We start from the raw sequence: 14,849 nt of genomic DNA on the forward strand, positions 1-14,849 counted from the left end.
GTATGTACTGGCTGTCCACATTGGACTGCTCATGTCCACTCCGGGTGGCTGGTTTCCCGTGTGCGGAGGGCCATTCTGAGGGGAAATGAGCTCCCACATGTACACAGTCCTACTGTCCCTTGTTGACCCTGTCCCAGTGCACCTCACTGGTGGGGGGAGGGGGGATGCAGGTGTGGACACAGACATGTGCATGGCTGTGGGGACCCAGGAGGACGTGTCACTGGTTCGCTCTGGGGAGCAGATGCTAGTGGACCCCAGAGGGAGGCTGCTTGGGAGAACGTCTCAGGGCCTCCAGTAAGAGGCAGTGTGGGCAGTGGTGGAGGCAAGGTTGGGGGAGCCCCCGCGGCGAGGCGTGCGGTGCACCAGTGAGCAGGTCTCTTGGAAGGGGAGGCAGGGGGACACCGGGGTTCTGAGTGGGGGCCTGCGTGCCCTGCACGGCGCACAGCTTGGACTCACCCCCAGGTGACGGGGATCTAGGCGGGACAGTGACGAGCTTGCTGGGAGTTGCGTGGAGGAGGAGTGTGTGTCTTGAGGCAGGAAAGGGTGGCTAATTCCATTTATAGCCCAAACAATGATAATGCTAGCTTCCACCTGCTGGATTCTGGCTCCCTCCTTCAGGCCTCCCAGCAGCCCTGAAAATACAGCCCTGAAAAAAACACAGATATGCCCCCATTCATTTTGCCACAGTGGACTCTGAAGGGTGGCTTCCTTAAAGCCTCTGAACCACTAAGGGCTGGGCTTGGGGGCTACTGCTGTTTTGATGATCTGGTCCCTGTAGGGGCTCCAGTGAGAACTCAGGCGGGCAATGAGTCTGTCTGGGATAGCTCGTGAAAAGCCAATGAACGGTTGTCTTCCTCCTCTGGCGCCGGCCCCTAAGCTACTGGGATACTGCCCTGGTTTTGAGTGATTGTGTAGCTACAGGCCTAATTTTGTACAGTGCAATCAAATTAGCCCACTGATGCGGGGATACCGATGGGTGACGGGGAGGGAACCGGGGAGTCGGGCTGGGCTTCTGCCCACTCAACTGTTTGCTAAAGAGCTGCCCTGATGCTCATAGTGAAAGGAACAGAGCCCCCTCCCCAGCACCCACAAAGGGCACACAAAACCCACCAAACTGTTGGAGGCAGGACATCGCCGCCTAGTGGCTGGTCCCACCAGGTAGGGAACCTTCCATCACAGGGAATGGATGATGGGGGGCTGAGTGGGATTCTGAGTGGAAATGTTCTCGTGATTTAAAAGAAGTTGAAAACATAGAGTTTTCTAGTCATGGAGCAATTTGCAAGTATCTTTGCTCCAAGTGAATCCTATAAACACTTATTAAACACCTACTGTATGTCGGCCACTCTGCTCACTGCTGGGAATACAACGGAGACATGGTTCCCAGGACTAGGAGCCCCAGGAGGAAGAGGCTTGCTCAGAGGCTGCCAGTAGAGTCAGAGCTCGACCAGGGGTGGTAAGAGGAGAGGTGCCCTGTTCTCCGGGAGGCTAACCTAGAAGGGGACGGAGTGTGCCAGGTGGCAGGGAAGGAGTGAACCAGGGAGCATGGTTAGAGGCGGATGGGAAGCGTGGTGGGGGTGGCCGAGCTGAGCATTCCTCAGACAGCTTCACTTGAAAGAGCATCGGGTCCAGTTGTGTCCTCGTTTGCGTGAAGGGCTTCTCCGTGGTCCTGTGTGAGAAGCCCCTCCGTGCCCATCATCTGCAATTACAAAGACGTCTGTGAGAGGCGAAGAGTCCTCCTGTGGCCTCATTAGAAGCTTCTTTAACCTTATCTGGAGCCATTTCTGTAATCAACCAGGGGAAAACATCATTCTCCCAAAGACACATTCAACGAACAGCTTTGTTTTCTCCCCTTTCACTGGGGCGGCTGAGCTCAGAATTCACGCTGTGTTTGCTGGTTCCACTGCGGTGATGCTGGAGGAGCCGTGGGGGCCGGAGTGAGCAGCCCAGCCAGGGAGGTCAGTTACTGAGGCCCGGGTGCCGCTCTTTGATGCAGAGTCACCAGATTTCTCAATAAAGAGCTCCAAATCCCTACAACTCATCCACCATCGTGTGGTTACTGGGAAAACAGAGAAGCTCAGAATGCAGGCAGGGGAGGGTTGTAGGAACGGGGTCTGGCCAGTGGTGCATTGAGCGTGGTGTGTGCAGGGTTAAATCGACTTCAAGGACAGGGAGGTTGGACTTACCCTTGGAGCAAAGTAGACATTTCTAAAGAAACTTCAGAAACCAGGGGGCTACACTGGCTCCTTAAACCGTCCCCTGGTGGGGAGCAGACATGCCCAGGGTGGAGAAGAGAGGGACAAGCGAGGCTGGAAGATGAAAGGAGAAGGACTTCCAAGGAGGATGTGCAGTCTGGTCGGAGCCTGATACTTGGAAGGAGCTGGGTGCATCCAGGCCACAGTGAGCAGGTTGTGTGTCGGGGGCGGGGCATGCCAAAGGTAAGGCAGGCCACGGCATCGGGGGTGGAATGGAGCCAAGCACAGACACAGGTGTTTGGTGCTCATTAATGAGGGTAACTGGTAAAGAGGGGCTAGTTCTGGTGCACCCAGAAACCTCACATTCTAGCCTAGAGGTTTTCCAGGGGCTGACCATGTCCCCCACTCTCTCCAGCACATTGCTCAGTTTTCTGCCTCTGAACACCTTTGGCCATAGACTGTAAGGCTGAACCAAGAGTGGGTAGTCCCAGTTTGACCCCTGCCTCCCAAAGGAGCTGGTGCAGGAAGTGAGCCTCCCATCAGAAGGGAACAGGGCCATTCTCCCACTTTGGAGCTGGTGTATCATCAAAGACTGACCTTTCTTCTTGGAAGAAGCAGCTCGGAGATGCCCCACTTGGTGGCTGCCTTATACCTGGCAGCCAGTCCTTAATCATTAAATACCAATCCCCAAGAACTAAAGAATCTTACTGGCTGCCACGTTCGTCCTTCCCTCTTTTTCTTCCTCTGAGATCGATGCCTCACTCTAGCCCTCCTGCCTTCCTCTAGCATCAGCCTTTAGTCCGAGAATAGCAAAAGTTACTCTACTTTTGTAAGCAAGATTTTAAACTTACTTTTCCTGTTATTATATCCAATAAGTGGCCATTTGCTTTGCATACCTGTTTTATTGATGAAGAAACTGAGGCACAGGGCAGGGAAGGAGAGCAGAGATGGCCTTGGAATGGCTGGGGTTGTCTGTCCCTGATATGTCTTGCATGACAGAGAAACCCCCACTACTCCCACTGTTAACTCACCTTCCTGTTGCCTCTGCCCATGGAGGCTCCCTGCTGGCAGAGACCCTCCCTTACTCATCTTTGCATCCCTGTTTGTTCAAAACATGTGCCTGGGACATGGAAGACACACATGAAGGGCTTGTTACTAAATGGTGGGCTTACCACTCAGTGTCCGCTTTGACACCTGGCTCCCTGCCTCTCCTCTGAGACTTGATCTCCCCTCCAGAAGCAAAGTTTGCCCCATCCCCAGCAGATGGCCTCCCAGTTCTAAACTGAAGCTATCCTAAGCTTCCCCCCAGAGGCTCTAGGCCCTCTCTAGGCTGGCATCTTCAAGGTATAGTTCAGGCAACCCAAGATCCCCCCTGAAGCTATTTGGGGTGATGGTGGGAAGATGGTGGGAACACTATTGAACACCACCCTCCCACTCCCCTCGTGCAACTCACCTAACTAGTTAGATGCTCGGGTTATAAACACATCAGCATCCCACAGGAAGGATTTTCAACACCACAGTGGAAAGGCACTGTGGTGCTGTGGGTCTTTGGTTAGACAGCCGGGCACCTGAACCCCAGCTCTGTGTGGCCTTGCCTGGGCTGCTGAATCCCTCTGATTCTCATTTTGTTTTTTCTGTGAAATAATGTCCAGTAACTCTACTAAAGGGTAGCAGTGGGCATGAAATGGGGGGGGAAGGGTACCCACAAAATGCCTAGCGTTCTACCTGCCAAATAACAGCCGCGAAGACGTAGATACTGTCCTGCGTGTAGAGGACTGAGCCCAGAGTGTAATGTGATGTGGAGTCCAGAGGAAGGAGACTCACTGATAACAGGGAAGTTGGCAAAAGCTTCAGGAGGAAGCCTGCAGTAGCCTCCCAGGGACGAGGTCCTTCACTACCGCCATTTTGCCTCTCCAGATGTTGAACAATCCCGAGAAGATAGCTGAGCAGATAAGTAAGGATCTCGCCTGGCTCACTTCCCACCTGATGGCTCTGTGGACCCAGTTCCTCGACACGGTGACCCTACACTCCCAGGTGACCTCTTATCTCACCCAGGAACATCACACCTTGAGGGTAAGGGTCACGTGGTGTAAATTCTCTAGTTGCGTGCCAGTGGTCCCTTGACGGAGCTTTGCAACAGTTAGTTCGGGGGGGGGCAGACCAGGAATTGGGGTTAACTTCTGTAGCCATGAGCGCCGGTCCTTGCAACACCGAGAGCTCGTGGTGAGACTTTATGAGCTGGCTCAGCCTCTGAAACCTCGACCTCCGCCATTCATAAAATACCTGCCTTGGCTACCAGATGGCAGTGTGAGGGATGTTGCAAGTTCTCTGGAAGGGTTTTTGGAGAAGTGTTTTCAAGTGTAAGACGTTGTTGTTGGTGTATTTCTTTGCCACGGGTTAGGAGCATCTGGACGGTACTGATGCTTCCTAGAAGATGTTGGTCTCCTCACTTACAGCAGGAAGACCAGGTGTTCTGGGTCTGCCCGGGACGTGATGGCTGTGCTTACGTGGCCGGCTTTGCAAATTCTGTTGCCTCTGCATTTACTTACGGTCACGGTGTTCAAGTGTCTTCTTCTAGTAGAAGAAGTAAGACCCACCTAAACAAATTACAGAAAACGCTGGGAGAACGGATTCGTAAATATGCATTAAACTGTGTCCGCAAGCCAGCTTTGGGCCAAGAGAGGACACCTGTGGAAAGATTTGTTTCAGACTCTCTGGGTGGTGGGCTCAGCTGTCCTTTGTCAATTTCCCTTTGGAAAATCCTTTGTCTGTTTTCCTTTGGGTGGAAAATACCCACTCCACGAATTAAACTGTTCATGTGATCTTATTCCTCAGGTCCGAAGGTTTTCTGAGGCCTTCTTTTATATGGAGCACCAAAAGCTGGCCGTCCTGACCTTTCAGGAGAATCTGTAAGTAACCAACGGCATGCCCACGTCATGCTGTCAAAGTGGCCACCCAAGACATTCTCTTTCCAAGGCCCCACTTCCCTCCGTCTCTGACTGCGAAGGAGAGAAGTCTTTCCACTTCCGCACATTCTAGCTTCATTTTCTCCGCAGGCAGGAGTCAGACGAATTGCAGAGGTGGGAGCTGGCAGGTGGCAGAGAAGGTCAATAGCCAAAGTTCTCTTTTGTTGAATGTTATTATGGTTCTATAGACAGAATCAGGACTTCCTAGGTCCCTGAAGACATCTGTGCTGGGTCTTCTTTGTGAAATGAATTAGAAGCAGGTGGTGTGGCCACAAGCTCTGTCAGAAAAAAACACAGAATTCGCTGGAGACGTTGCAGTATCTTCAAAACACATTTAGCATGAGAATGAAGACGGAACTACCTAATTAGGTCGACTGATGAATTTCTTTGAACTTCCTCCAAAAGATAAGAAACAACGAAAACATGCTAAAAAAGTCAGAGGGTTAACAAAAAAATGAGATCATTCTCTTGTAGATCTCCCCCGTGGGTGGGAACAGATGGGTCCCTCCAAGATGGTCTTTGCTCCCTGAGTTCAAGGGGTTCTTCTTGTTTCTGAACGATATGTTCACCTCAAAGAATAAATGTGGATGCAGTAATGTTCGAGACCACCTGGTAATTCCTGTAGGAGAAACATTTCAGGGTCATCTCTCTCATAAGATAGACCAGAAGACCTTTTCACCCTCTGCTTTACAACCTCCTTTTCCTTCTCTCCACACTTCATCTGGTTGGAAAACTAGGAGACAATTACAGTTTGCTTCATGGAATCTGACATTGGAGGGTGGGAGGGCTCCAAGAAAAACACATCTATGGTGAAAATAGCTTGTCTGGAACTGGGTAGTCCTTCGTCTTCATTCATTCCACCCAGCAACTAAAATCAAAGGGTTAGTGTGACAAGTGTGAGCAGAACTGTGAGGGCCACTGAGCAACATGGGACACTTGCAGGAACCTGCTTCCTGAGTTTCCACAGTAGGCGAACCCTCAACTGCCAGGCGTGCTGTGTTCCCCAGTAGCGTGGGCGCACACAGAGGGGACAGACACAGAGATAGCTCCTCTTCCAGAAGGTTTTCATTGAGATGCTGACCACTCAAGTTCAGAGGATATGTTACTTGGCTGACTTGGGTTCAAAATCCTACTCCTCCATTGGGCTACAGCAGGTCCTTGAGAAAGTGCTGTTCTGTTGATGTTTTTTTCTGTTTGTTTTTTTCCTTCTCCTCCTCTAGTCTTCGTTTCCCTAAAATGGGCAGGGTAAGAGCTGTAAGGACCAAATGAGAACATCCATGCCCATGGAACACACTGTCCAAGCCACAGACCCTGCTCAGCAAATGTTAGGTGATGACTCATATGTTACACAATTGTTGATTGTGCACGTAAACACTACGACACCACAGGGAACACATTGAAGACGCTGTCCTTGCGGGTCTCTCATTCTAGGGCAGAAACAGGCAAGATCTAAATCGAATTATCTCAGGTAGTGACAAGTAAAGAAAACCAAATCAAAGTGAGGACACAGAACATGACAGGAAGGGATATGACCAGTGTCCTCAGGAATGTTGAAGGACGAGCTCTCGGAGAAACAAACATCTTGGGTCTGTAGCATTTGCTGATTTCCACTGCGTGAGTGCTCCCACAGTGGTCACTGTCATGCTGCCAAGATGTGATCTCTGTGCACGGGGCTGGACAGAGATGTGCGCAGGTGGCTCTTGCAAGCTGATGGGCGCGCCTCCCATGACACTGGGTGTGGGATGAGGACGGTTTCAGCCAAAGTGCTGGCAGAGAGTCTCTCTGAGGATAGGACATTTGAGTAGAGACTGGGGTTCTATCAGCCAGACCTTGATATGAAAGAAGACCAGTCAGAGGAAAGCTGGTGTTGAGGCTCCTCTACAGGAACACGGAGTGTTTGGGGAGCAGCAGTAACAGAAGTGTAGCTATAGGATGGAGTGGGCAGGAATGAGAGGGGAGGGAAGCAGGACCAAGGAGGTGGGTAGGGACCTGCCCCTGTGGGACACAGAATTCAGACTTTGCACCATGACGGTTATGATTAAGGCCTTTTAAAAAAGCCAACAGATAGTATGGTGGAAAGACCTGATCTCAAACTCACATACATGGTTTGAAAGCTCAGTCCTGGAACTTACAAGGTTTGTGACATCAGACCAGTTTCTACTCCTCTTCCGGTGGCTGCTTAGATGTAACAAGGAGAGTCCTTCCTTCAGCGGATGTCCACTCAGTGCTGACTATGGGCCCAACACTCTTCCAGGCATTAGGTAACCAGCAGTGACCAAGACAGACAAATTTCTTCTCTCATGGGGCTTATATCTTAAGAGCAGAAGGCACATAAATAAATAACTATGATACACACACACATAGTAAGTGGCAATAAGAAGTATGTCAGTGTGGTAAGAATGGAGAGTGCATTTCCTTTGAGCTGTCAAAGGAGGGTCCTTGAGAAGATGACATGCAGCCAGAGGTCTGAAGCAGGTATGAACTGAGCCCTGCAAATTCCCAGGAGACCAGAAACCTGTCTCATAGAGCAGCTGTAGAGAAACTGAGTAGTGCCCACCAGTGGATATTAACCTGTTAGGTCAGGTGTACACAAGGTTAGAAGTAATATTGTTCAGGAGGAAGCAAACTTTTCATTAGGTCATTAAGAGTAAGAAGTATAGAACCGTAAGGGGCATTTTATGTCAGATTGAGAAAGTTACTGGAGGGAAAGGACAGAATGCTATGAATGGGGTTTCATCGAGATTGAGGCTGCGAGCCAGTGTGAGGCTGGCTAGCAAGTGTGCATTGGCATGGGTGTACCCACCTGGGGGTTGGAGCTGGAGAGGGAAGGTGGGTGTAGGAGACAGAGCCATCCCCCCAGATCAGGATGAACAAGTGGACATACAGGGTGGCCCCAGTGACATTCATCTGTCAAGACCATCATGTTCAAGACCATCAAGTTCAAGACCCATCTCCTTCAAGCTCAAAGCAGATATTTCTCGAAGAGTGGGGCACGATCATTTAGTACACTGTGACATCTATGTCGTGGGTTGAGACAGCACTTCTACATGAAATAGGACAGATGGGACAAGAGGGAGGAGGGAGTGCCAATAGGACGTGTTTCGGAAACTTTTGCTTCGGTGTGTGTTTCTGGGAGCATGTGATGGTACTGGGTGGCCGTGTCGAATGGAGACTATTTCTTGCCATGGATTGCAGTATTCTAAATGCAGTGTTGCAGTGTTCGGAAATGGGTTAGAACTGGCTCATAGCAAGCGTGTGTTTTATTGTCCCTCTCTTCTGCTTTCCCCGTGTCTAGCCTGTGCTTTTCACACAGAAAGGAGGGGCTCAGTTGAGAGCTCCTCGAAGGACTGCATGCAGAAGTATTCATGCGCTGTAAGACCCATCCTGGGGCTTTAACCCCTGTAACCATGACACTTGATCGATCACTCTGTCTTTTAGGTTCTTCTGTTGTAATAAGTATAATGCTAATTTTTAAAAAATCACTTACTCTACAAGACACTGTGTCTATAGTGTTGAACTCACGAGGCACCCTCCCTGCCTTCCTGGTGCTGTGTCTGTGGAGATGCCTCGGGTAAGAAGTCCAGCGAAGTGCTCAGCTCTGTTGGCTCATTGAATGCCCGTGCTAACTCTGTGAGCTAGAAACTGTATCCGCACTTCACCAAAGAAGAAACTGGGAAAACCTCGGCTCAGAGAGGTTAGGTAACTTATCTTAGACCACACAGCAAGCATGTGATACACACACAGATCTGCTTGGTCCAAAGCCCACACTCCTAGCGTCCTTACAGTGTATAGCATATAGCTGTGATTCCTCTATATAGTGGTGAACCGTTACCCTAAGAAGCTGAATCTGGACTTCTCAACCTCCCAAACAGAAGTGTCTATGTGTTGTTGGCTGTATTCCTGGAGTCAGGGACATGAATAGGTGATGTCCGGGGCCCCGGGTGCTCCAGATAGCAGGTCCCTAACACTTATCTTCCTCCCCTGAAATGTTACGCCTGTTGCCTAGCATCTCCCCAGTTCCCCACGCAGCCCCTGGCCACGCACTCTTTTATTTTTTTGACTCTGAATTTGACAATTTTCAATTCCTTCTGTAAATGGATTCACACAGTAATTGTCCTCGTAAAGCCGACTTCTTTGGCTTTGCATAATGTTCTCAAGGTTTGTCCACATTGTCACTGAGGACAAGGTTTCTTCTTTTTTTTAAGGCTGAATGATAATATCCTATCGTTCTGCCTTTTCTTTATCCTTTTTCTCTTCACAGACACTTAGCGTGTCTCCATAGCCAAGCTGTTGTGACTAGAGCTCCTGTGCACGTGGGAGGGCACGGATCTCTTAGGGACCCTAATTTCCATGCTTTTGGATAAATACCCAGAAGTAGGATTGCCAGATCGTATGGTGCTTCTATTTTTAGATTTCTGCAGGACTTCCGTACTGTTTCCCGCAGCAGCGGCGGCGCATTGTGTCCTCACCAGCGTGTCCAAGAGCTCCAACATTTCTACATCCTCACCAACGCTTGCTTTTTCTTGGTTTTAAGAATAGCCATCCTAGGTGTGAGGTGACCAAATTGTGTATGTGTTCTAGAATTTTTAGTCATTTGTTAAAACACACCCTCACCATTGTTTTAGGTACTTGGTCACATTCACAAAGTCCCAAAGTTGAGAAGCCACCTTCTTGCAGGAGGTCATTGGCTGCATAAGGAAACCCGGACCAGACTCTCCAGCACCTCTCCTGCTGGGCGATGGTTCCTTGATTAATCACCTGATTTATCCATGACTGTGAGGTCTACAGGTCTAGAACCAAGTTTCCATCCGGAAAGTGTCTGCCCTTGCCTGGGACCGGGTCCTCCACCTACGGGTGTCCAGTCAGCGAGCGTACTAGTTTAATAAACTAAAAACTGGACCACAAGTTCCAGGTTCAGATGATAGCTAGGAAGCACAGGATTGATCGCAACAAAACTCCATTTAAATATTGAGGGAAAGGTTCACAATATTAGGAAGCTGCTACAGGCTTTCCTTTTTTTTAGAGATAGGGAGGACGGAGAGCAAGGGGGAGGGGCACACTAGTTGTGCACTTGCCCTCACAACCCCGAGATCACAATCTAAGCCAAAACCAAGAGTCAGCCCCTTTACTGACTGAGCTGCCCAGACGTCTCACATCGCTTGTCCTTTTCAATCATAGGTTAAAATGCAGTTGAAAAGTAAGAAAGAAATACAATAGTCATATTTCATATGTATATCCAAAATACACATATAAAGTATCCTATGTGCATTCAGTATATTTGTTCTCAGGAGTGCAGAATGAGAATTTTCCGTAGACTTGTGTGGAGTTCTGCCACTATGAATGGTTCTGTGGGAGCAGGTGACCTGCATGGCTGAGGAGTGATTTGGGGGCGTCCAGAGGTCAGGCTGCTCTAAAAACAGTGACAGTCAGGCAGACAGACAGACAGAAGCTAGCTATGTATGTGTAATTCTTCTATGGGACTCACCAGCTCAATAAGGCCCTCTTCTCCTCTGGTTTAAGAGTGATCGAGGTGGAACGGGGAATGATGGAATGTGAACATTCCTCCTTCGTGGGAGGATATTAACTCCCTTCTGTAGGGACTTGAGAGGGGAGTAAACATTCCCTACCATCCCACCTTTGCAATGACAATTACTGATGATTTCAAGCTCCGCAGTCCAATTCCTGCTGGTAGAAGGGGGTTTGGCTTATGAAGCAAGAATATGGGGCATTTTTAAATCCTGCACGGAGGAATCAAAAGTCATGGTTCCTGAGCTAGGGGCACTTACATGCTAATGCAGGATGCTGGTGTCTACACAGTAAGGAATGGCACAAGAAAAACAAAAACAAAGCAAAACAAAACAAAATCTTAAATGGTCCTTAATACAAATGCCACAACGTAGGATTCGGACCCTAAGTGCTACGAGAGATTAGAAAAGCAAGAGTAGAGGATACAGAGCTTGAAGTTTTTCCTCCTAAGTACTAATTTAAGATTCCTAGCCATTTAGAAGCTCAGCTCCTGTTGCCCTGGAAAGGTATTTACTGCATATCACTAAAACAGAACGTGATACGTGTCCCCGATCTTATAATCTATGACCTATGGGCTGCCATCTGGGTGCCCAGATGGACAGACAGAGAGTGGATGGTCAGAGCCTGCTGAATGTTTTCTGGATGTATTTTTGGGATCAGGGGATGGGGCAACAATTCTTTCCCCATTTAAAACTTGCTCCAATGCTCATGTGCTGCGTGTATCCCCAGGATACAGACCCACAGCCAGCTGTCTCTGGACATCCGAAACTCCGAGTACCTCACCACCATGCCCCCGCTGCCCGCGGAGTGCCTGGACATCGACGGCGACTGGAACACCTTGCCTGTTATCTTTGAGGACAGATATGTGGACTGCCCTGCAACAGGTTGGTGTTTGTTCTAGAAAGACTCAGGACTAAGACTTCTCGGTGGGTCCCAGTCAGCTGCCCTCCTTATGTTCCAACAGCAGTGGAACCAAATCAAGGTAGTAATTCGTCAGTTCATGGAGGAGACGCGAACCCTCCGACTACACTAGTTATTTGAGATGACCTCGTGTCGGTGCCATTGACAAATCAACACAACAGAAGGGCCGCTGTGGTAGAGACCCCCTTCCTGACTCCCCCGGGGTTGAATCCTAGCAAGTGGCTCAATCTTCTCACCTGGGAAATTCCCATATCCCCTCACCCTGGGCAAAGGGTGGCCACCCTTTTGTATCTCAGTGACACAACTCAAATATAAAGTCATTACTCATTGAACTTTGGGGACATCAAATTCAGACTCCTACAGAGTGCTTACTTCCTGCCTCGAACCAGGTGAGGTATTCGAGAAAGCAGGCTGCATCAGCCATTGGATTAGTGGATAAGCCGCTCCGCTGGGAAGAAAGGACAGCATGCTTGTGTGTGTCTGTGTGTTGGTCTCCCCACTGTGGTCTTTCTTGTTGGGCTGTGCAGTGTGTTTGGGCACCGATAGGTCAGTGGGAGATCAGCCTGGTACCCACGGGGCATTCCATGGGTGTTAGTCTTGTCTGCTCCCACAGCCCGGCTGCTGGAAACCCAAAGCTATCACAGCTGAAGTAGACCCATGATCCCTTAAAGAGCCAGAAAACACCTAGTTGGAAGTTTTACGTGTTTCATCTTTTGAATCCTATTAGAAACAAAATGAAACAAAAAACCCCATAAGCCCTATTTCACAGACAGAAGCTGAAGCACGATGAATAAAGGCACGTAGTAAAGACACAGCTTATAAAAGCCGACTTTCAAAGCAAGTCCTTCCAGCTCCAAGGTCCAGGGTTTGCCCTGCTCTCTCTCTGAGAGGTGTTTCAAACTGTGATGCTGGGACGCCCATCATTTAAATTAGGCACCACTTAAATTCCGGAGTTTCTGCAGGCAGAGATTTGTAGGATCTTTTTCAAAAGTCAAGGCGACTTCCAAGGACAGTCCAATTTGTGATGGTGAGATGGTACTGAATTCTCAGTTGTGCCCTGACATCTAGCGTCATCACTGGGTATGACAGCGAGAAGGGACGTGAGCTAGAGATGGCCACCTACCTAGCCGCTCAAAAAACACTTAATACTTTGCACCAAGGCTGTGTGAGTGTGTGTGTGTGTGTGTGTGTGCGCGCGCGCTCCTCTTCATTATAGTTATATACTATATCTACAGAACACCTGAATAGGTAGAGAAGAAATTTACAATAAGTCCCGGTGACCAGACCCTCCGATGTCGCTACTCAGCCTCCTTGCAGAAGATCTTGAGTCTATTTTCCTTTACAGGTGAATAGGCACCCTAATGGGTGCAAATTTCAGTCCTGCAATGCACGCATACAATTATACTGCATATCTTTATTTTTTTATAAAACTTCGCATCTCCTGAGCCCACCCATTCTGCCACACCTGCTGGGAAGTCAGCCTTGGCTTTTGTGGGTATCCCTGCTGGGCCTTCTCTGCCGCCCTTCACGTCGGTGCTCTAGACTTGGACATGGCTTGGGGCCATCTTTCCGGGGCCATCTGCCCGTGCAGGGTCCTTGAAGTCTCCTATTGTCCATCTCTGTGTTTTAAAGGAAGCATCTCTTGCAGCTTCTGGAAGGTATTGGGGACAGGGAACTTGAATGAGTCTACAGCCCCAGCACTAAGGATCCTGTCTTCCCAGAAGGACCCCAAGGCAGTTGCTCTCAGAGGGCTGGCTGTTCCCCAAGACTTCTCTTTACAGACCTCTCACCCGTCCCTTCCCTTTTCCCAAGACTACTTCCCCACTCAAAACTTTTCTTGACCTTCTTTCTTCCTTCACAATGTGTTCTGATGATTCTTTAATCTCAGAGCAAAAGCATTAGCAAATAAAGAAATGTTTCCCTTTTCCTCCAGGGTTTGGCGACCTTAATGTGATTTGCAATGAGGTCATCCAATTTGCATTCCATTGTTTCAGCATGGTGAAGAAAGGGAAATAAAAGAGTCCCATTTCCAAATTAAAAAGAGTAATATGGATTCATGGTCTGCTACAGCACATGTCTAGATACCTCCTGTGCCCCAGACCCTTGCAAATTCGTCCTTAGTGTCTGCAATTCTCTCTCCACAGTCCCCTCACTCTTCTGTCCCAAGGCAATTAAACCTTTTACCCAAGGGCCTTAACAGTTGGCCAACCTGCCTCAGTTGGAATCTTTGCTCCAGCCGTTAGTGACTGTGAAATTGGGCAAAAGGAATTGTAATTTCTATTCCATAGGCCTACTGTGAGCAGCGGATAGGTGCATCCACAGACCACTCAAGAGCGACCTGCAGAAAGGAAGTCACGAATGTGTGTCGGTAGATAAGGGTCCTGGGCTAATGACTGAATCCATTCTCTCGGAGTTAGGTCCGCTACTACTCTCATTTTCCCGCAGTTGGGGTCGTGAAGCTAGTGCTGCTATTTTGACCGTCTTCCTCCTTGCAAGCGAGACTCCTCACTCGGGCAGGACGCCCGGGCCGTCCATGCTGTGGCTTCCCTCCCCCGGCTGACTCCATGCCCATCTGATGCCCCCACCCCTCACCCTTGCTCCGTCCACATGGGATCTAACTGATACCTGGCCAGACTGTGCACCCCAGGCTTCTGGGGCTTGGCCCTTGCTGTTCTGTCTGTCTCGTGTGGCTCATTAACTCCCTCTCTAAAAACCCAATTCACGTTCTCCAGGATACAGCCCACATGCTTCCGGCAGGAGAGCCAACGGTACTGTACTTCGTATGCTTCCCAGTATTTTGAAATCCCTTAGAGGCAGAGACCAGTTCATTTTTATAACCGATCCCCACTTTCCCTCTCCCTAACCCGTGGTCTAGTATAAGGCTTTTGCATAGAGTCAGCCCATGCGTTCTTCATGGATTAAATAACACTGATGTTGTGTTTTTTTTTAAACCAGTATAAGTAGTTTGTGAGAGTAATCGCCTTTGTTCTGTTGCATTTCTGTTCTATTCTCAATTCATTTTACGAACACAGTTCACTGTGTAGCAGCCGTGGTGTTAGCCGTGGGCATGCTGGTACTCCTGCTTCATAACCCTTCTCTCCGGTGGGGACAGGAAATGCACAGGTGGATTGTGTGGTGGTGGTGGTGGAAGTGTACGTGTATAGAGGGGACGCGGGGAATTTGCTCAGAGAACCTCTAGCGCACTGTTGGCTATGGGAAAGGCCCCAGAGAAAGAGAAATTGGC

At 49.3% G+C, this 14,849-nt stretch overlaps 1 protein-coding gene across 2 annotated transcripts in view; it reads left to right on the forward strand.

The window, feature by feature from the left end:
• FAM135B (family with sequence similarity 135 member B) overlaps positions 1-14,849 on the forward strand; it is a 278,770-nt gene that overhangs the window by 242,931 nt on the left and 20,990 nt on the right. For both annotated transcript variants that reach the window (XR_006815335.1, XM_045981336.1), the window contains exons 10-12: positions 4,110-4,265; positions 5,028-5,101; positions 11,414-11,568. Coding sequence is in view for 1 of the 2 variants with exons in the window: in XM_045981336.1 (XP_045837292.1) it covers positions 4,110-4,265; positions 5,028-5,101; positions 11,414-11,568 (385 nt within the window). In the remaining variant the exon portion in view is untranslated. The remainder of the gene's footprint in view (positions 1-4,109; positions 4,266-5,027; positions 5,102-11,413; positions 11,569-14,849) is intronic.

The sequence above is a fragment of the Meles meles genome, chromosome 1 (assembly GCF_922984935.1).
Source record: "Meles meles chromosome 1, mMelMel3.1 paternal haplotype, whole genome shotgun sequence".
Lineage (NCBI taxonomy): Eukaryota > Metazoa > Chordata > Mammalia > Carnivora > Mustelidae > Meles > Meles meles.